The sequence below is a fragment of the Cardiocondyla obscurior genome, linkage group LG11 (assembly GCF_019399895.1).
Source record: "Cardiocondyla obscurior isolate alpha-2009 linkage group LG11, Cobs3.1, whole genome shotgun sequence".
NCBI lineage: Eukaryota > Metazoa > Arthropoda > Insecta > Hymenoptera > Formicidae > Cardiocondyla > Cardiocondyla obscurior.
The window spans coordinates 1,978,848-2,000,152 of record NC_091874.1 but is presented as its reverse complement, the minus strand read 5'-3'; the positions used below and the strand labels follow the sequence as shown (position 1 = coordinate 2,000,152).

General features: G+C 38.7%; 1 protein-coding gene across 4 annotated transcripts in view; it reads left to right on the top strand.

Moving 5' to 3' along the window:
• Shg (E-cadherin shotgun) overlaps nucleotides 1-18,695 on the top strand; it is a 133,939-nt gene extending 115,244 nt beyond the window's left edge. For 2 of the 4 annotated variants that reach the window (XM_070663567.1, XM_070663570.1), the window contains exons 3-17: nucleotides 4,223-4,358; nucleotides 7,002-7,240; nucleotides 8,155-8,178; nucleotides 8,810-8,998; nucleotides 9,529-9,833; nucleotides 9,946-10,216; nucleotides 10,335-10,911; nucleotides 11,053-11,234; nucleotides 11,332-12,673; nucleotides 12,752-12,975; nucleotides 13,050-13,265; nucleotides 13,345-13,684; nucleotides 13,767-13,919; nucleotides 14,007-14,185; nucleotides 14,374-18,695. In XM_070663567.1, the coding sequence (XP_070519668.1) occupies nucleotides 4,223-4,358; nucleotides 7,002-7,240; nucleotides 8,155-8,178; nucleotides 8,810-8,998; nucleotides 9,529-9,833; nucleotides 9,946-10,216; nucleotides 10,335-10,911; nucleotides 11,053-11,234; nucleotides 11,332-12,673; nucleotides 12,752-12,975; nucleotides 13,050-13,265; nucleotides 13,345-13,684; nucleotides 13,767-13,919; nucleotides 14,007-14,143 (4,335 nt within the window). In that variant the 3' untranslated portion in view covers nucleotides 14,144-14,185; nucleotides 14,374-18,695. The remainder of the gene's footprint in view (nucleotides 1-4,222; nucleotides 4,359-7,001; nucleotides 7,241-8,154; nucleotides 8,179-8,809; nucleotides 8,999-9,528; nucleotides 9,834-9,945; nucleotides 10,217-10,334; nucleotides 10,912-11,052; nucleotides 11,235-11,331; nucleotides 12,674-12,751; nucleotides 12,976-13,049; nucleotides 13,266-13,344; nucleotides 13,685-13,766; nucleotides 13,920-14,006; nucleotides 14,186-14,373) is intronic. The other 2 variants (XM_070663568.1, XM_070663569.1) reach the window with 2 other exon arrangements.
• The last annotated feature ends 2,610 nt before the right edge of the window (nucleotides 18,696-21,305 follow it).

Genomic DNA, 21,305 nt, shown 5'->3' with positions numbered 1-21,305 from the left:
GTTGGAGACTTTGGATTAATTTGATTTATTCAAGGTTATCGTTTTTAAATTGTAAAAAATAGCAAATATATTTAATTTCGACGTATATGGATTTTCTTAAATGTAACGTATCCGAAATACTCGCGCTGAAGTATTAATATCATTTTTGTTATTGATGTCGGTTTTCTTTAACCGAATGTTGATTGTCGTATTAGTCAAATGAAACGAGCAGAAATATTAATGGTGCTATTTCTGCACTTTGTGTCAATCTTTTTTAAGCAAATGTTGATCATATTAGTTGAATGAAACGGGCTCTCTTTATGCTTGGCAAATTTCACCGTGGTAACCAAATCTCCAACAATCAAGTCACGGCAAATACACGGGCAATATTTAGTTTTTGAAATCCATCAAACGCAAATATTAATATGGGTATCATGTTCCCATCATCAAAGTCGAGATTTGCTTAGCAAACTTTTCTACGCGAAAGACGTGTTTGATCTGGCGGACCGTACCAGATTCACTTTTCTTTTATTGTTTTACACAAAGTGTCTTGAAACTCGAGCGTTCCCGGCGATGTAACGGCTAGCGATAAAAGTTGGTTTTTTAAGCGCGGTGTATTAACCAGATTCTTATTTAGATGGTGGATGTTATAATGGAACATAATTTGATCAGCTAATAATATTTCCTCTCGCATTGCGGTAAGAGCTACGTACGCTGTGAAATCAGTTTACTTGCGTAATCTCCAAGATATTCCTTTTTTTAGAAATTCTTTTAATATTATCGGACTCGTGTTTTATTCTTGGAGTAGAAAAATATTTTCCGCGTGTCATCCAAGTGTCTGTAAAAATCGGTGATCGACGGATTCGACGTCGAGACGCAACGGCGCGCGGCGTTCCTTTTACATAATTAATTCAATTTATTAATTTATTGGTAGTCAGAAATATCGGTAAATGATAGTCGGATCCAAAAGCAATCATATTTTTCTCTCTCGGCGTATAAATATATAACTAGCCCCAGTTCGACGACTAGAGCCGTTACAGTACAATACGAAGCGAGACACTTTGATGAGAAGTCCTCAGCTGGCGAGGCCCACGGGACTTGCTTACGAATCGTCCGTAAATCGTTGACGTTACGCCAAAGTTCGCCCGGCAAAGCGTAGGATATTTAGGAACGCGAATTTCTGGACGGAGTGCCATAGGGGCCATTTCATGCGCGCGATTCGTTAGCCGGAATTTCAACAAACGGCCACAATCTGACGAGAATTGCCGTTTCGCCAGACCTGTAATTGGACGGTGAACTTGTTTGGGACCTAATCTCGCGAATTACAGCCAGAAACGTCGGGGAAACTTTCCCGTGATTCAGATGTGACCTGCAGATCGCAGCAGAAAGGACTACTTACACTCTTCGCGTCAATTAAATATCTATTCGCGATTGATTTCAACCGAAGGAACGGAGCGGCGAATCTATAACCGTTAATGAAACATTACTTTTGTCTCATTAAGCGCATCCTCCTTCGCTTTTTATTCGCGCTGCGAAATGAAACGTTAATTATTTTTATGTTTCTAAAACGGAGACGACAGGGGGGAGAAATATGGTTGTGACATTTATATTAATAATTTAATAATGCACTTTTGAATATCCGGGTGTAGTATTTAACTTCCCCGTTGCGATAACATCTATTTAAATTTATTTAAAATTAAATTACGTATCTCCCATTTTATTTACAGAAGTTCAATTAATTATGATCTTTCAGCATGAAGTATGTCGGCGACTTACTTTTAATTAAATTTTTCTCAGAAACAAAAATGGTTAAAGAAAAAAAAAAAAAAAAATCAAACAGCAAGTACTTAAAGAATAACAGGAATTCGCTACCGCGGCGGTGACTCTTTTGATGTGTATAACGAAATACAATTTTCTCGTCGACGTTACATTAATGTAACAGGGTTTAATGCTCAGTCCCTTTACGAAATTTCATTGCTTTTACCCTGCCCTTTAAACTCGCATTGCGAATCGGAGATGAGACGGCTGTGCGACGGAGCCGTTTTACGCATATTAAACGTCGCGCAAAAAGGGATCGCGTGTAGTTTGCGACACATGAAAGATCTCTCTTTCTCTTCTCTCTCTCTCTTTCTCTTTTCATTCAATATTAAATTAAAGGACGAATATGTGTCTCGCCATTTTGTTGTGTGTGCCGTTAGCTTCAAATTCTGACCGCATAGTACTTTGAGGTAGAAGCCGCCGTTTACCATAAATATACGCAAAGATGTCAACTTCTCTTCTGAGCTCATGATACCGCTGTGAATTCGCGCGGGTATCGCGTTCACACCGACGTTAAACGAAGTGCTGCTAACGCAATCGCGTATTCGTCTCGTTACCGCTCTTACCGCTGTTTTTATATATTTATTTTATAACCGATACGCTAGATATTAAAAAACAGCAGGGATGCGGCAAGAACATAAAAAAAAAAAAAAAAGAGATAATGGAAAGCTCTAAAGAATCTTGAAAATCATGATTCAGTGTAATTCGGCTCGAGAACTTAACTTCTTGCTACGGGCATATTTGCAACGACGGTAGAAATAATTACGAAGTGTCTTTTACTTGGAGACCGGGAACACTTCAAGAGTGTACTCCTGCCTTTTTCCCTTAAAAAACCCAGGTAGCTGCGCGGGGAATTTTATCGGAACTCGAGGAATGTTCGTCGAAATTTCGTGAAGTCTTTAGAAGACTTCTCTTTGCGAATACGAGAGTGTCATATTCTTAGCGCCCAAGTGCTTTATAAATCTCAGTGAAAAGGGTGTCACGTCGGCATTTAAACGCTGACATTTTCTTTACGGTCATAACGGATTCTATTTTCATCGAAGTCCTGTTTATTCTAAATTTGCATGCGAAAATACTCTTGATTTCGTTTCCTAACTCGAAAGCGAAGTTGCCTGGGAGAGGTCGGGAGGTTCTCTCAGGGGTTTTTTTTTTTTTTTTCCTTTCTTTTTCTTTCTCTCTCTTTAAAGATCTCGGTAGATAGCGGAGTTGTGAATTTTAATCGATGGAACTTTCTTTCGGACAAGTCGGCGGAAATCAGTCGCGGCGCAACGTAACGGGGTTAACATGCTAAAACGCGGCTAACTTGTTTATCGTTAATGAGGCTGGAAGGTATGAGAGCGTGCCGGCGGTAACACATGACGTCGGCGAAGCGTCGCGCGAAATTTCCTCGCGAGGCAGAAGGGGGTTTGCAGGATCTCCTCCGCAGAGCAAACACTCCGAATGCGGGTTATATTTCTTACCGAATGCTGTTTACCTGGGAATATCGTTATCCCCCCCTCCCCCTCTCTCCGGTGGGACAGAAAATGGTAATGAATATTAATGCCGCGGCCATTTAATTACGTTGAAGATAACGGTTTAACGCGCTCAGGGACGCGAGGACACTTATTAGCGTTATTACAAGTATTATGCCTCCCGCCTCCCTTTCCATCCCTCTTTTGTGTTTCGGCACGAATAACCGACGATAAGGCGCGAGCCGGTGACAATTTTCTCGCTTTGCGATGGACGTTCGTGAATTTTTCACCCCGCGGTTCTGTCGGCCGCGACACCTAACTGTCCTTTCCTTTGCCTTCTCACGGTTTAGAAGTTAAACGCCGCTTCGATCGATCGTGCGTTACGTACGTTAAACAATAACCGGATCGATTCTAATCGTGATGAAACGGTAACGCGACGTACGAGGGCGAGGAATAATTTATGAGGGTACGACTCTTGCCGAGACGGGCAAAGCCACGGGACTCGCGCCAACCTTGCCCCCCTCGTGCCCCAGATCGCCGGCGACGGGCGACGATTATTGCGAGGCGCCTGGGTGCGATGCTCCGCTTTTTTTTTCTATTTCTCTTTTTTTTTCCTCCCTCTCCTACATTACCCCGCCTCCCCTTTTACTTTGTGCTTTTACCGCCCTCGTCCTCCTCCCGAAGCGGCCGCGTGTTGGATCTTTTATGAGGAAACGCGACATAATAGACCGGCGGAGTGCGCGCTGGTGATTAATGGCGCTTGGTTTATGAGGAAACGCTTTGATTTATCGAGCGCCTTGTTCTCCGGAGTCTTTCCCACCCCTTATTCTTCCCTCTCCCTCCCCCCTCTCTCCCGCGCGGTGCCAAGTTTACCGATTAATCCCCCGGACATCTTTCGTCGGGGACGAAGAGAGGTATGGCAATCCCCGTGTAACACCCGCACTAATAGCCGTCCGTTTCTCTTGCGCTTTCAGTTCGATGAAAATCACAACTACAAGCCGGTGTTCACCAACTGCTCGAATTACGCGCCGGTGGTGAAAGAGGAGGAAATGCCAGGAATAAGGGTGATCCAGGTGCAAGCTGAGGACAGGGACCCACCGGAGGCGGGAGGTATGGCAATTCTTTGAAATATTTGGGACTAATAATTGCTCGACAAACACGGGAAATTATTGATTTACTCGTTTTGAGTAGACAAAAAAATATTTCCGGCCACATTGAAAGATAAATTCAACCTCGGCTACAATTTTATGATACTTTTAATCGTAAATGTAGTGGATTCAACCATTTACGCGACCGTAATGGTTGAGTCAACTATATTTATTCGTTAGAAACATCGTAAAATTATAGCTAAGACCCGGGAGCAACTGTATTTTTGTTCTCAATGCACGCGTAAAGGGTTGCGTTAACTTATTTTTGCGCGGCGGAAAGTTTTGCACGCAAACATTTTTCACGATTTTCAAAGTTCCGCGGTTTTAAATCCGAACGTAAAACAGGTTTAGACAATTCGCGCTTTAAATCGTTCACCGCGTTCTCGGATGTATATTATTCTATAATATTTTTAATACATATGTGATCTTTTGAGCAGCGCGCGTTTGTTTTACTTTAATCTTATCTTTAATAAAACCGTTCTAAATCGAATTTAATTTATTGCCGTTTTTAAAATTTTTTTTTTGTGCCACGAAAGTGATTGTTAGGTTTAGTCTTATTATTTTATTAAATTTTATTATCTTTACAATTTTAATAATTACTTTTTCTTTGCAAGTAATATATTATTCTCTGAAACGTATTTAAAAAAATAAAACAATCATGCGACTCACCAATTTGCATAAGCATCAGCGGAGTTGTAGAATACTGCAGGTGACTGTAACATAAAATTAAAAAAATGTTATTAATATCGAGATACTGAAAATATCCAGTTTGAACAAAAAAAAATTACTCGTCTTTAATTAATTCTTTAATTAAATAAATAAAAATAGTTCGTTAATGAAACGAAAGAGTTATACAATTTTATACATATAAAGAAAAATTTATGCTCACCTAAAAGTTGCTCCGCTGGTGCAGGATGCCCATCCTGGACCTCCTCCTCCTCTCAGATGGGTCGAGTCATCCTTCCGGACTCAAGACATTCACGAAATGGCGACCGTTAAAACACTAATTTCTTGAAATCTTCGCACAACCCTGAGACGGCACTCGCGTTCTTAAACCTCGAAGCAAAAATCGCCGGCTACTAAGCGGCTCTCTCGAAAAATCGACCAACAATCTGGCTGCAGGTCTTTTATTAACTTGCATCGGCGGCTCGTACAAGTCCATTGCTTGCTGGAATCAAAACGAGTTCGATAAGTAATAAGATAACGTTAATCTCATGAAAATAAAAAAATCATGCTTACCCTGGGATTGTTCCACTGACGCGAGATGGCTCTCGAAGGCCTGCTTCTTCTTTCAGGATATTAAGACGCGATTTTGAACCATTCTTCCATCCTAGACACCGATGACGAAAGTGCCTTTCGTTAACAAACTTTCACCTAAAACAAAAAAACAATTTTGATTATATCTAATTATCTTGGGATACTATTTGCGTAGAAATCATTGAATGTAACAATTACTTTTCTGTATGCATGGAGCTTCGTTATGTCTTCCTCTGCGCATGATTTGCTCGGCTTTCCGATAAGAGACCGCTTCCTTTGCACGACGTGGCCCGACCGGCGAAATTTCCGGAGAGGGGAAACGTATGGAAACGTATGGTTCACCCGCTCGCTCGTCCACCCGTGTTTATGTTTTTAATGAATACCTTTAAATGAATATCTGTATGCAGCTCAAACACGTTTTAAAACATTTAAAACACCGAATATTATATTCGATATTTACTCTGATTTATCGCGAATTTATTTATTCGAATAAAAACTGATGCTTACTCTGACGTTGCGCGATGCCTCTTCGAGGCCTCCTCTTCCTCTCAAAATGTTCATAATCTCTCCAGGCCGGATCTTTCTTTCGCGCACAAGTCCCTCGCGGCGGGAACGCTTTCTGCTTCTCTTCCTGATCTCAATCTGAAACAGAATAAATGATTTTCTTACTTAATGACACATCGAGTATTAATATATGTATTATTAAAATGTATAATTCGCTTCGTACGTACTCTTCGCGTGTAAAATATTCAGCGCATACAGAACTCAATGACGACGTTCGCCACGTAGTCGACCATTATAGCGGACGCGACGGTGTGAACAGCGCGCATCTTTTACTCCTCCGAAACTGCCGTAAGTCGCGCTGTTGTCGAAGATCGTGTGACGTCAGCTCGGTCAGCTGCGCGACCGGCCAGCTGTGTGATCAGCTATCGTGAACGTGGACGCAGCGCCCGCGCGAGTCACGTACTCCGCTCGCGCCACCAAGCTAACCTTGGCTGCTACGCAATGCGACCGCGTTACGCACAAAAATTCAGACAGCTAGCATCGCGCTTACAATTATACTTAATACATAACGAATGCATCATCGCGTGATATGTGTGTCAATTATGAGAAGTGCCTTTTCCACACGTCTTTGCACCAAATTATTTACGTAACACACACATGAAAAAAATGTATATCAAATATGGAGCACGACAACGACAACGCCGAATTATTCGCAAGCGAAGAGCTATTATTTTCGTAATTAAAAATAATGATAATTACCTCCAGGTTGATTCGTTGAATTAATTTTTCCCTCGAACGATTTATCGTCTCGAAGTTTATTGAACATTTGACTTTGCGCTTCTAGGCACTATCACGTACCGACTGGTGACCGGTCCTGACGAGAGGTTGAAGTTCAGGATCGACAATAAGACAGGTCTCATCAAGACGACCCAGATACTCGACAGGGACGAGCCCGCCCGCGAAAAGGAAGCTTATCTCACGGTGCTCGCTACCGACAACGGGGTACCGCAGCTGGATGACGTATGCACATTTAAAGTCACCATCGAAGACGTCAATGACAATGGTCCCGTCTTCGACAAAGTGGTGAGTCGCTAACTACCCAAGTTACCAACTCGTTACTCGACTTCCCTTACGGCCCCGTGTCTGCAAATACGAATCTGGGTGCATGTGCCACGGTACGAATACATTCATCTCTGTGTTGCTCCTCAAATGGGACACTGGGTCGCGGTAGCCAAAGTGGATTTTCAAAAGCTGGGGAACTGTGAAAGACTTCCTCTTGTGTTTCTCAGATATTCCTAACATAGTTCTTGATTCTTCCTTAATATCTGGCGTATCGGTAAAGAACTTTTCTTAAAAGCAGCTGGCATTAGATTCTAAGTTTGATACAAAAATAATATACGGTGACCTAGAATAATTTTATATGTATTTGAGAATTATGCATACATCATTATTATTTAAAACGTTAATTGAATTATATTAGAAGAAAGATTCGAAAGAGTAATTTTTTTTTTTTTGTATGATATTTATAAAGCTTAGTATATTGTTTTTCGATGAAGAGGTGAGTCTTTTTTCATGAGTATATTAGAGAAATGAGAATGCAAAATCACTCTTTTAATGCAAGATTAATTTTCTTCGAAAGTGACACATTGCCGAAATGAAGAGAGATTTTTTAAATCTTTTTAATCGACTTTAAAATATAGATGATAATTCTAGAATATTTGGCGATATAATGAAGCGTAATTTGAACATAATTAAAATGCTAGCGAGAAACTTTAAAACGTAAAATAAAATATTTATGTCTATGGAAAAAGTATCGAGCGAAAAAATATCGAGATTAACTTAATAATGAATGAATAGCTCGTGAGATATTTTACGGTTTATGTATGCTATTACATCGCGTGAATCCCTCTTCTTTTTTTTCTTCGTAGACTAACACAACAGCCACTATCGCTACTAACAACAATTGCTTGAATTTTTTTGTTTCATTTCAATCCCAGGTCTTCCGTGGAAACGCGTGGAAGGTTGGTTTCGAATACGTGGTGTGACTGTTGCTCGATGTATATATAAATAAATAAATAAATAAAAAAGATAAAATATAGAAGTAACATAAGTTCTGCTTTTTATCTTTTTTTTTTTATGCGCACAGTTTGAATATTTCATGAAACAACTTGCTTTTTTAATTTTTATATTTTTTATTTTTCCCTGCATCGAATAAATTACTTGTCGAGGTTTGGGAAAATATTTTTAAGCCCAAAGTGAGAATTTGAAGAAAGCATTGAAAAATTCACATGTTGGCACGATCGATTTCATTGGTGAGTAGCCGTGAGGTCGTCAGTGATTAATGTGATGAATATTCTCTGTTGATTTCTTATTCAATTAAATTTTAAAAATAATTCTTATTTAATTTACTTAATTTTTTTTTCTCTTATTAACGTTATTTATTATTGACTCACCATGGATTTTACTTTTGGTATTGATTTATTAACGATGGAAGGGAATTAGCATGCATGCACGTGTGGTTTTTAATCACGGAATGATAGTGGTGCCTCAAGCAAAACTTGCATGGAGCACAACCGGCGGAAAGTGCACCGTAGAAGCCGGCGCTCACGATTGTTGTCGGCTCTCGTTAATATATTTCTGCTTGTTACACAGGCATACAGGGAATCTGTGCCACAAGATTTGGCAATAGGCCGCGAGGTCATGCGGGTCTCCGCCACCGACATCGACGACGGCGACAACTCGATCGTGCGCTACAGCCTCTCGTCTAAGAGGCCGGATGATGCTGCATACTTTCGGATCGACCGCGACACCGGCATCATATTCCTCAACAAAACTATAGACGTAAGTGACGCAAAAGTGCGGCGATATCAAGAGGACGTTATACCCCTCGAGTATCGACGGCGCTTGAACTCCATTTTACAACGTTACTTCGAAACTGGAGCTTGTAACACTTACACTTAACTCGACGGTAGTTACGCCGCTTTATCGGATCGTTCGAATTTTTATACTCATCGGCGAAGTTCGTTATGCAAATGCGAACTGAGAGAACATATAGCTCATATGCATAATCGACTCGTTCATATTTGTCGTTAGAAATATCATAGAATTATTACGTGATTCTTTCAGAGAACTTTTTATTTTTGCCATTTTCGGCAGATACCCCACGTGCAATTAAGCTTCCGAAATAAAACTGCTTGTTGAATAATCAAAGGGCGGCATTTATTATTTGCTGCTTGTGTAAAAATAATTTTTTCTTTTAATAAAACCCTGATGAATAATGCAACGGTTTTATTTGTTTTCTTGAACGAGCGGTTTTAGCTTTTATTTGGCAAATCTTATAAATGTTATTGTGATTGTTCTATTTTCCGCAGAGAAAGCCGAATTACAAGTTCAGCCTGACGGCCACCGCTACTGATCTTGGAGAGAACCCCCAGAGTGGTGTCATTGATCTTGACATACGAGTTGTGGAGTCGCACAAGAAGGCGCCGACTTTCGTGTCGAGGTCGCCGATGGGTCCGATCAAACTCCGGGAGGACTTTCGAGATTACGACACCGCTATTGTTCGCTTACAAGCGATCTCAAACATCAACTCCAGCAGCATCGTGAACAACTCGTATCTGGTGTTCGATATGGTGTCTGGCGGAACGGAGCAGACTAACAAGTTCAACACTTTCAGGTACTAAATCACTTTTTTTTTTTTTTTCCATCTCATGTAATACGAGACGAAGCTCGTTAACAATCGCGAGCCGCAGTATCGCCGCGAATATTTCATTTCACACTTGTTATAGATTGGAGTCGAATAATGACGTGGCGAATATCCACCTGGCCCAGCTCCTTGATTACGAGCGCAACACGCAATACTCGTTAATAGTCCAAGTACAGAACAAGTATCATTTGGCCGCTGAGGCGGTCGTGGATATCGAAATCCTGGACGTGAACGACAACATTCCGATCTTCCGTGAAATTAAAAAGGGAAGCGTGTTTGAAAACGAGCCACCGGGAGTTCCCGTAATGCAAGTGAAGGCGATCGACGCCGATGGAACTTCCGCCAACAATCAGGTATTGAAATTGCATAAATCATACTTTGTGCTCTGCGAGTCTCTTTTCGGTACGACTGTGTATTCGAGTTTCATTATACCTTGCACTTAACGCAATATTTTTACTCTTGTTTTTAAAGGTCAGTTACGAGTTGGACAACTTCAGAGATCTTTTCGCCATCGACCCGAAAACTGGTAATATTACGACGTTAGTGACGTTCGACAGAGAGGTTGAAGATACCTACACCGTGAAAGTAATAGCGAAGGACAATTCGCCAAGTGCCGTTTCGAAAACTGGCGAGCCCAATAAAGGATCGCACGTGTTTGAAATCGAGATTGCCGATAAGAACGACAATCCGCCTCGCTTTACCCGGAAGGTGTACACGCACAATTCGGTTTATGAAAACGCGAACATCAACGCGCCCGTGACCCAAGTCGAAGCCATCGATTCTGATACAGCGAGCCCTGTCACATACAGCATCATATCTGGCAATACCGATGACAGCTTTTACATCGAAGCTACAGGAAAAATTCGCGTGAAGAAGCCGCTTGATTACGAAAAGATCACAAAATACAACTTGACTGTAAGAGCGTACGATGGTGTATTTAATGATACAGCCCAGGTCGAGATTTTTGTTGAAAACGTTAATGACAACCCACCGGTCTTCGAAGATTTTAATAAAAATCCGACGATAGAGGAAGAAAAACTTGTAGAGGGTAAGACATTTATGTAGTAATAAATTTTTAGTTAGAGATTTTGTGACGATCGAATAAAAATTGTTGAATGTTGGTTGGGTATAAATGTCAGACTCTTAAATTTGATCGTTCTTCTAATAAAATGTATTATTGCTTGTTTAGGATGTATCACCACCGTGGTGGCTTACGATCCCGATATAGAAGACAGGAATGCCGACCAGCATATTGTTTATTTTATAGTCTCTGAAGACCAGCAACCTATAATAGGAATCGACAAATCTGGCTGTTTGAGATTGAAAAAGCCGTTAGATCGTGACCCTCCTAAGGGTTACTCTACGTGGTTTGTAAGTTATCGTTCTACTTTCTTATCATATATATTAATAATACATAAAAAAAATAAGTATTCTTTATCACTCTCTTTTTTTTTTGTTATCTTGACAGATTACCGTGATGGCGAAAGACGAGGATGGTTTGTCTACGTATCTTCGAGAATCAATGCAAATTAATATCACTCTTATAGATATAAATGACAATGCGCCATTCCTCGATATGCCTTATCCGATAATTTGGGGCGAAAATAAACCGCCCGGTATGATAACCGAGTTGAAAGCACGAGATTACGACTCTCAGGAAAATGGCCCGCCATTTAAGTTTAAGATAGATTTCACCGCGGATGATGAAATTAAATCTAAGTTTGACATACGCGGAAATAACTTGTATGCCCGAGTGGAATTCGACAGAGAGAGAAAGAAAAGTTATGATATACCGATCGCAATCACGGACAGCGGTACGCCACCCATGACGGGCATTTCGATGCTCACTGTGATCATAGGCGACGAAAATGACAATCCGATGCAGGAGGGCGCGAGTTCTATATTCGTCTATAATTATAAAGGAGAGTCTCCCGATACGGAAATCGGACGTGTTTACGTTAATGATCCTGATGACTGGGATCTGCCAGACAAATCTTTCGACTGGGCCTCTCATCACGACGGTTTTCATCTTGATACGAATACCGGCATGATCACTTTATTATCAGGCACGTCAAACGACACTTTTGTATTGAAATTTATTGTTACCGAGAAAGGCCAAAAAATTGCATCACATCAAGTGCACGCCTACGTCAACGTCACTATTAAAGAACTTCCTGAGGAAGCCGTCGACAAATCCGGCTCCGTACGATTTTTTGGTATAACGGCAGAGCAATTTGTTGAACCTGACGAATCTGGTGTCAGTAAAAAGGAGATATTCCAAGAAAAACTAGCGACTATGTTGAATACGTCAATCGAGAACGTCGATGTATTTACTGTACTTCATTCACCTCATCACAACAACAGAAGCCTGTTGGATGTTCGATTTTCGGCACATGGCAGTCCGTATTATGCTCCCGAAAAACTGAACACGATTATAGCACAGCATTCGAAAGAAATTGAACGTGAGATGAAAGCGGATATCTTGTTGATGAACATTGACGAGTGCCTGTTCGAAAGAACCCATTGCAACAATTCGTGCCGCAATTTCCTGAATGCTAGCACCGTTCCGTACACCGTCTACACCAATACGAGCTCGTTTGTTGGTGTTAGGGCAGTCGTGGATCCGCAATGCACTTGCCATGTTGCGGAACCTATTGTCTGCTTGAATGGTGGCACGCCTCTAAAAGAGCGATGCGAGTGTCCGCCTGGTTTCGAAGGGCCGAGATGCGAGATACTGGGCATCGGATTTCATGGAGACGGCTGGGCCGTAATGCCACCGCCCGGTCAAGCTTGTGACGACTCACATCTAGGTAAGCGCATTTTCATTTATATATAACTTTTGCTTTTTATTTCGATCCTTTTTATTCACATAAGTATGATTTTCGCAGGATTGGAGATAACGCCACACGTGGACAATGGTCTTGTATTTTACTTCGGCCCGATGACTTACAATCCGAAGCTTGGACATCAGGACTTTATGTCCCTTGAACTTCAGCACGGCTTCGCTGTTTTGTATGTCGACTATGGAACAGGAACTGTAAGACTAGATCAAAAACAAATCAAATTAACGGACGGCAAGAGCCACAGAATAGACGTTTATTGGAGAAAAACCGTAAGAATCCGCATTACATATACGTCGTTTGATTTAAATTTTATCTTACGAATTATTTTAATCGTGGTTTTCAGTCGATAGAGATGATAGTCGATAGATGCGGCATATCTGCTTGCATGAGTCTCACAGCACCGCAGGGTACCAACGAATTTTTAAACGTTAACAGTCCGATGCAAGTAGGCGGTACGTTGAGTAATTTAGCGCATTTAGCATCGAGCTTAAAATGGGATCATAAGCCAACGGAAAAAGGATTTGTTGGCTGCATACGCAATATGACATTTAATGGAAATGTGAGTTATTAGAATGTATCGTAATATTCACAGTTATAACTAACTATGAAGAGAAATTAAATTTTTACATTTCTTTTAGACATACAATTTAGGTATGCCAGCGTTATCTAAAAATGCAGATCCTGGCTGTGGTCATGACATGGCGAAGGCGATTTCTTTCGGAATTGACACGAATTTTATAGTAGCTATTTTGGTTTGCGTATTAATATTGTTAATATTGCTTGTGGCAGTAGTTGTGCATAGAAGAAAGACCGATGACCTGTATAAAGATATGGACGATATCAGAGAAAATATTATTAATTATGAAGACGAAGGAGGCGGTGAAACCGATGCAGGTTACGACTTAAATGTCTTAAGAGCCATTTATGATGCACCGCCTCTTGATTCAAAAATAGCTCCAGTTGGTCTACAGGGTAGAGGTACGATAATGGTGGATTAATAAAATGTTACTAGTTTATGAATTTATTGAACGAAAACTAACGAATAAATTTTTTTACGAAGGAGCCGATGAAGTTCCAGATATTTGTGGCTTTTTAGATAGTAAAAAAGAAAGCTGCGATAAAGACCCCGATACAAATCCGTTTGATGACGTGAGACATTACGCTTACGAAGGAGAAGGAAACTCAGAAGGCGATTTGTCGTCATTAGCTTCATGTTAGTATTTTTCGGTCTCAGAATATCTTAAATTTATATTTTCACACTGTTTGCTTAATTAATTTTATGTTTTCTTTTCGTTGATAGGCACTGATGATGGAGATCTCAACTTTAATTATCTATCTAATTTCGGACCAAGATTTAGAAAATTGGCAGATATGTATGGAGAAGATCCAAGTGATGAAGAAAGTGACGGAGTCGGTGAACGAGAAAGTTGGTGTTGAGTTTTTCTACATGAGAGAGCTCAATATAAGATTGTAACACAGGTAATAACAGTTGAATAATTTTTAAATGTATAATTATAATTATACACTTTTCCCATACGTACATTATTGATTTTATATTTTTAATTATCATGGTTCACATAGGATGGTAGAACGTATTAAGATGATCAAACAAATCATATACATATATTTTGCGATATTCCAATAATAATATAAATATGCATTTTTAGTACAGAGCGAATCACAACGCACTAATAAAAACAGTCAAGCCGCTCGTGCTATACAGAGCCCACTATATCAAGTACAGCGAGATCAACAAATGGAAGCACTGAAAATCGAATGAGCTGTGTTGCCATTCCAGAGAAGACAGCGTGCGGCTACTTTATCTTTTGTTGACCCGGCTGTTTTTACAGCCCCAGATTCCAATTACTAGAAAGAAAAATTGGAAAGAAGTAAGGCTTTATTGTACTTAAACTGTGGTCTCGCTCACCAATGGATAAACTCTAGTTCGGGAGTTGACGAGACGTAGAGCGTGTGATCGCGCCGTCTTATCAACGCAATGTGTAATTAATGCGTGTGGTTTATTAGTGAACGGAAAAGGGACTATCATGAGTGACTGCACAGACACATATAAATTTCGTTTATTCGTGAAAGTGATACGTATCTTTAAACTGACCCTTAAGATGAATTTTTATATCGAGTCGATAAAACCTAGCGCATTTACGTTATACTTTTACACTAGAAGTGATATATGTGTGTAAGTGGGACGGGATAAAATAGTGCGCGTTCACTGTACGTTGCACAAATGTGAACGTTTTGGATTATCGTGTTTTCTTCGTATGTATGAGTTGGACAATCGACATTTCCACGCATCCATAATTAATTTCTTTTTTTTTTTACTTGATTAAATATAATGCAGGTTTAATATAAGCGACGCTCCATTAGTTAGAAGTATCAGAACATCGGCATAAATGTTGCATTGCGTAAACGGCTTAATACTTCGCCGATTTTTCTGATTGGAGATTTCTTACTGTTAGAAATAATGTACAGAGTAACTTGGAAAAAGCTGCAGAGATTTTTGTTATTATTTTCAAAATACAAATCAAATAAAACTGATGTGAGAAAAATTAAATATTTATGTTAAACTTGTTTATTATTATTATTAGTATTATTTTATTTTTTATTTTTTTTGTTAATTTCAAACCTTTGATTTTTGCTTTTTTTTTTTTTAGACAGAAATATTATATATATGTAAAAGCCACATTGTTAATTTTAGTGGTACGAACTTTCTTTTCTTCTCGAATTATAAAAATATACGCAAGTTGACAAAGTATTAAGCCAACTTTTTTAATTATTCATTTATCAGGTTAGAATGAGAAAAAGAGCTGCTGTCTATTTTGTTAATATTTTTTTATAATTGCGTAATAGCGACGAAATGCTATGTGACTGACTTTAGAACTCGCTGTCTGGGAAGACTGAGTAACATTGTGAGATACGAAAGCTGCCAGATTCAAGAAAACACTCGCCTGTATACGCATTGTTAGATTTAAAATGTGTTGCATTACATTCCAGTAGCAAAGTAAATTGTAGTCGAGTAACATCAGTTAGCGAAATATGTCTAACGCATCACGGATTTGTAATCAGTCCAGTCCAAGTGTATCGTTTTTGTCAATTGCTGATCTGCATTCTTGAGTTTGGCAATCCTCAAGTTACGAGATTTCCAGACTATTTTTTATACATACATTATATAAAGAAAAGTATATGTATAAATATATAAAGAGATATATATATATATATGTATAGATATGAGAGAAAACTGAGTAACGTCAAGTGATCATTGAGGTAACTTATAAGAACGCAACTCTTATAAAAAAAAAAGTGTATCATCATTCTTCTATTTAATTTATATGATACTTTAACGTATGTGTAATGAGAGAGAATAATAATTACGTATGTATGAATGGGAAAAATGTACATGATACGTTACGCTGCAATCGTATGTTTCTATTCGTGTGATCAGATGGACACGATATTGCGTACGTGTTATTGTTTTCGATATATGTTCCAGAATATAATAACCAAATCGAAAGCTATTTGCAAAGTATTATTTCACTGGTAAATATACCAACAGAAATGTGAAACAGAAAATTAATAGAACGACAAATTAATAATTTTCAATTGTAAATGACTAGAAAATAGTCTTTTTGCCCAGTTTCTATTAGCAGCTTGTCGCAACATTCCGTTCAAACCTGCTAATATTTTGTATGCTGGGTGTATATTCATATTTTACAAGCGCAAACTCTCGCCGTAAGTTTGTCCATAACGTTATTCCGCTAATTAAGATTTTGTCATTGTAAGCAACCGAGTATTCCAAACATTGTGAAACATTGCGGGTATAGACGAATGTAGAACGAAGGTCGAGTGCCATAGCGCGCTTTAGACACTGATCTTTCTCCTCATTTTGTGAGCGACGACTCTTATCGATAAGATTGTTGTGTATCACGGCTCGCAACGACCTAGTGCGTTCTCGCCACGAGCACGTTTCTTCTTCACGTTCTTCATCGACCAGCCGTTCCATAACATTAACGCTGTCATTTTCGTCGTATCTTAACGCAGCTAATAAGTATTTATGTATAAATGGATGCTCTTACTTTTAAGGCTCTCATACAATAAAACGACATATGTATTATCTGCACGTGGATACGTTGAGATACTCTGTGGTACGAATGTTTCTCGATTACTTACGCGCTTAAAATTTTTAATGACGTTAACGAGAAGGTGCGACGAGGAAGTGTCTCGAATGTATTTTAGTACGCAGCGAGCACATGTAGTAAAACGGTACGTTATGGTGTTCTTTGAAAGGTTTAAAATCATTCTAACGAGATCTGTGTATATATAATCGCATTCAATAAACTTTTAACGTTTTATTTTCTCTACGAAATCGTGCAAATAACCGGGAAACGTTAAAAATTGAAGTAAACACGTTTTTATACTTGAAATACAAATGTAATTGATCCTAGCATACATATGTGCATAAAAGCAATCACAATCAAATGTCATGATTCAATAGTCGCGAGAAATAGCGGGAGTAGCTGTAAGTATTTGCTCCTTTCGTTGATTAGGCGCTGACTAGAACTCAACGTACCGCGCAGTTTTAATACATATCGTGAAAATAAAACCCAACTTGTAGGTATGGTATACGTATATGCGATAAGAAATGTAATTTAGGTGAACGCGTGTGATCTCAAGAGTTTGAGGGGCAGAACTTCGCGAGCACGTTCCTCCTAGGAATGTCCATAAGTTATTTAGGGGCTTGCCATTGAACAACGACTAGGGTGACAGACGGATGAAATGTAAAAGACCTATGCTCTAAGGATTATCTACAATAATCATTTGTCGTTCATCAGGCTCGTGATCATAATGATAACATGAATAAATAAGGGAACGTTAGAGCGAGCGGAGTGTTGCAAAAAAAAAAAGAAAGAAATTTTAGAAGCTGAATTATTTGATATAAAACGTGTGGTTGTTCTCTAATTTTTTTATAACGATCCACTCGTTCTAGGGTTTCTTGATTTATTTATATTGAGGGTTATCTACGTTAAAATTTAACTTTTGCGCACTGCCGTGCTATTCAATTCTTTTTTTTTTACACTGAAACGGTATTCGGCAAGCGTTGTTCAAAGATGTTACTTCAATATAAAGTTTATTTGATACAGATTAGTGTATAATAATTGTAATAGGCTATATGGTAAAAGTTTAGCGTACGATAATTGTAATAGATTATTAATCCGCCAGACGGGCGTGCAACTAACGCTAAATATTGCTCGACTTTTAATTATTCTGTTAACGGGATTAGCTCGCAGAGGAGCATAAGAGTTTTATAATTTTTTTTTTTGTCATTCTATATTTTTTTTTTTTTGCAACGAGGCACTTTTCTTACTCACTTGTTAAGAGATCCTCGAAGAGACTATGCCTATGAAATTTGTATGTTCATCACTTCACTTCGTGGCCACTGTAAAAACAAGTTAACACCGCCATTATTCCTCATCCGATTTTCGTACTTGCGTACGTAAGTGTCGTTTTTATTATTCGCAGAGATAGATCGTATAATATAAAGAGTTCATAAATGCTGTTGATAAATGTTTACTCGACACTGCCTTTAAGATAGACGGAGGGATGCATTTTTTGACACGCGTTCTTAATGACTAAATTTTAATTGGATCTTACAATGTATCGCTCTACATTTTAATAAAAACGTATTGTAAAAAATTTTAAAAAATAAAATAAAATAATAAATAAATAAATAAATAAAAACTCTAATAAATAGACACGAGAATATATATATATATATATCCACGGCTAACGTAACGCGCGGATGTACACAAGCTTGTACATTACTTAGAAAGTTAAGAACTATCGTGAACCATTTAATATGTGATAATCGACAGCAACATATGACCGCACTATTATCATTTACCTTCTACTCACTCTTAGCTCGAATGCGTTATGTGTAATTTCTTTTTTAGTAGCAATAAAGTGAAATTCGAATACATCCTCGTCGGTTTTTAATTGCCATTTTAATGATCCCGTGAATTTAAATATACTTTCCTAGGTACGTAATATCATTGATTGATGAAGCAATCGATAAGGCTTCATATCCTGCCACGTCCCACGTTGGCAAATTAGTCGGAAGCCCGCGAGTGTCACGGTCGCACATGTTAATTTAATTTGACAACGAATGACGCAAGCGATCCAGCTTTGTCCCTTCACACGTAATCGTCACAGTGACGACATTCGCGGGATAAAATAATTTTCGGGATGGATTTCGCTGAAACGAAGATGTCATTCCAAAGTAATCGCACCGGAATACGCGTCTCTTTCAACCTACTTTTTTTAAAAGCGTCACGTCAAAACGTATACAGAAATGTTATTATTCTCGCCTACGGTGCGATCTGCTTCGGCAAAAATATTTCATTGATATCCCTAAAGCTTTAACTGATTTTTACAACTGGTTTCTATGCCTGTGATAAAGAAGGGACGCGCAAAGCTGCATGTCTCCAAAATCCTGTCTGTTAAATAAAGTAAAGCCGCAAACTGGATCGCGACGCGAAAATGCCGACGCGGCGTTTTCATTATCCCTTCGAGACGAGCGGTGATTGAATCGCCGGGGGATGTTGTAACGTGTGCGCGCGTTGCAGCAAGGGGTCCAATAAATGTATATAAACAGCAACCGCATCCTGAGGACCACGTAAACGAGACCTCTTGCAGATCGGCATCGCGCGTATTGTCTCGAACGGAAACCAAACCATTCCGTACCTACGTCTATAAGAAAGTGTTGCGCCATGTGAGTCTTCATTCTTTCTTTCTTTCTTTCGTCAAAACATTTTATTTATCTTTGTTAAAGTAGTGCGACCATCTCGGCTCAAACGGTCGGGACGAACCGACGATTCGTTCGACGTGAATAAAAATCGAGTGCTCGTAACAGTTGTTTGATATCGAAAGAAGGTTTAAGAAGCACAGCTTTACTTTTTCAGAGATCGAATTTCTTCTTCGCGCTTTAAGGGGCTTTGTGATTTATTAGTTTGATTAGTTTAGGTTAAATAATTGTACCGGCTTTTGAACGTCGGTTTTTGCAATAAATTTAAAAAGTAAAAGAGGGTTTCTTTATCGTAGAAATGCATATAATTTGTACTTTTCATTGCGCCGTTTGTACTTTTGATGATATTATTACAAACGTATTTACGATTTTTTTATTTTTTTATTTTAATTTTTTATTTTACACACGCATTTATACATCATGCATATTTATTGTCCCACGGTGTCGGCGGTATAAATATTCAAAACATTTTTTGTTATTATATGTTACGATGTGACATGAATATTTATCTCTTTTAACATTCATAATAAATATTTAAAAATAACATTGATCATTTGCATTATAAATTCAATTCATCCGAGTGTTCCCAAAGATGTTCTCTTAAAGAAATTAAATTCTACCAAATAATTACTGATAAATACTTATTTCGAGTATTAAAAAATGTACTTCTTATATTTATATATAATTATAATTTTAATGTTCAAGTTAAATAATCTATCACTATTTTTAATTATCGAATTTCTATGATGGTTTACGAACAATATTTGCAGAAAATTATTTTCGTATTAATTCAGACGTGTACGTAATAAATTTTTCTTTTTTTCTTTTCTTTTCCAAGGTTCTGTAAGATGTCCGTCAGATTGTTCGCTGTAGCATTTCTTTTCTTAATCCTCGTAACGAATGGTGAAGCTCAGTTGAACTTTTCTACCGGATGGGGTCAAGGTAAACGAAGTCAAGATGTGCGAATTAGATCAAGCAACGCGGACTGTTCGTCGCAAGGTGCATCGCTGGAACAATTGCTAAAATTATACTCGTTTATTCAGGTAAGAATTGCACATAATAAATACGTGAATCATTCAAAATATTCATAATTCAATGCCTCTCGCGGAAATTTCCAAATTGATACTGCCGAATGAATGTTAAAAAGTCATTTCTTTCAAACAGGCAAAAGTATTGAACAACGTTGCTTTTGATTTTTCAATATTTATCTGGCGGCATTAATTCTATTTTTACAAAGGGATAAAAAATTGTTGTTGCAAAAGAACAATGAATTTTCCCGTCATTATTCACACCGGCACCGAAATTGTTAAAGATTTATAATTCCGGCGTGATGTCGCCAATTGTAAATTATTACGTGACACTCGAAGGCTGGTGTCCATTTATTTACGACGAACGTTATAACAAATATTCATTAAGATTACATAACGCGCGCCGTTATTTTCGACCTGTGCTAAACTGATTTATTGCTTGTAGGTCGAAGCACAGAGGATCCTGGACTGCCAGACGTTGAACAAATGAGCCAAGGAGACGTTGTTGGTCTTATCAATCAGATCGTTCGTGCCGAAATCGTCAGCTTGAATTAAAAAAAACAATGATATTTGGACAGCGCAGCCGACTACGTCCACGCATCTCATACTTCTGCTTTCGAACTCGCAAACAGATCGGCTTACGCGATTCATGTCGATCGCCCCTATTTACTTTACATATCTCACGCGCGACGTTCGAAATTTCTCTCATTTCATAACCCGAGCTGAATACTTTTGCCTGTTCCCTGCACGCTTTTGT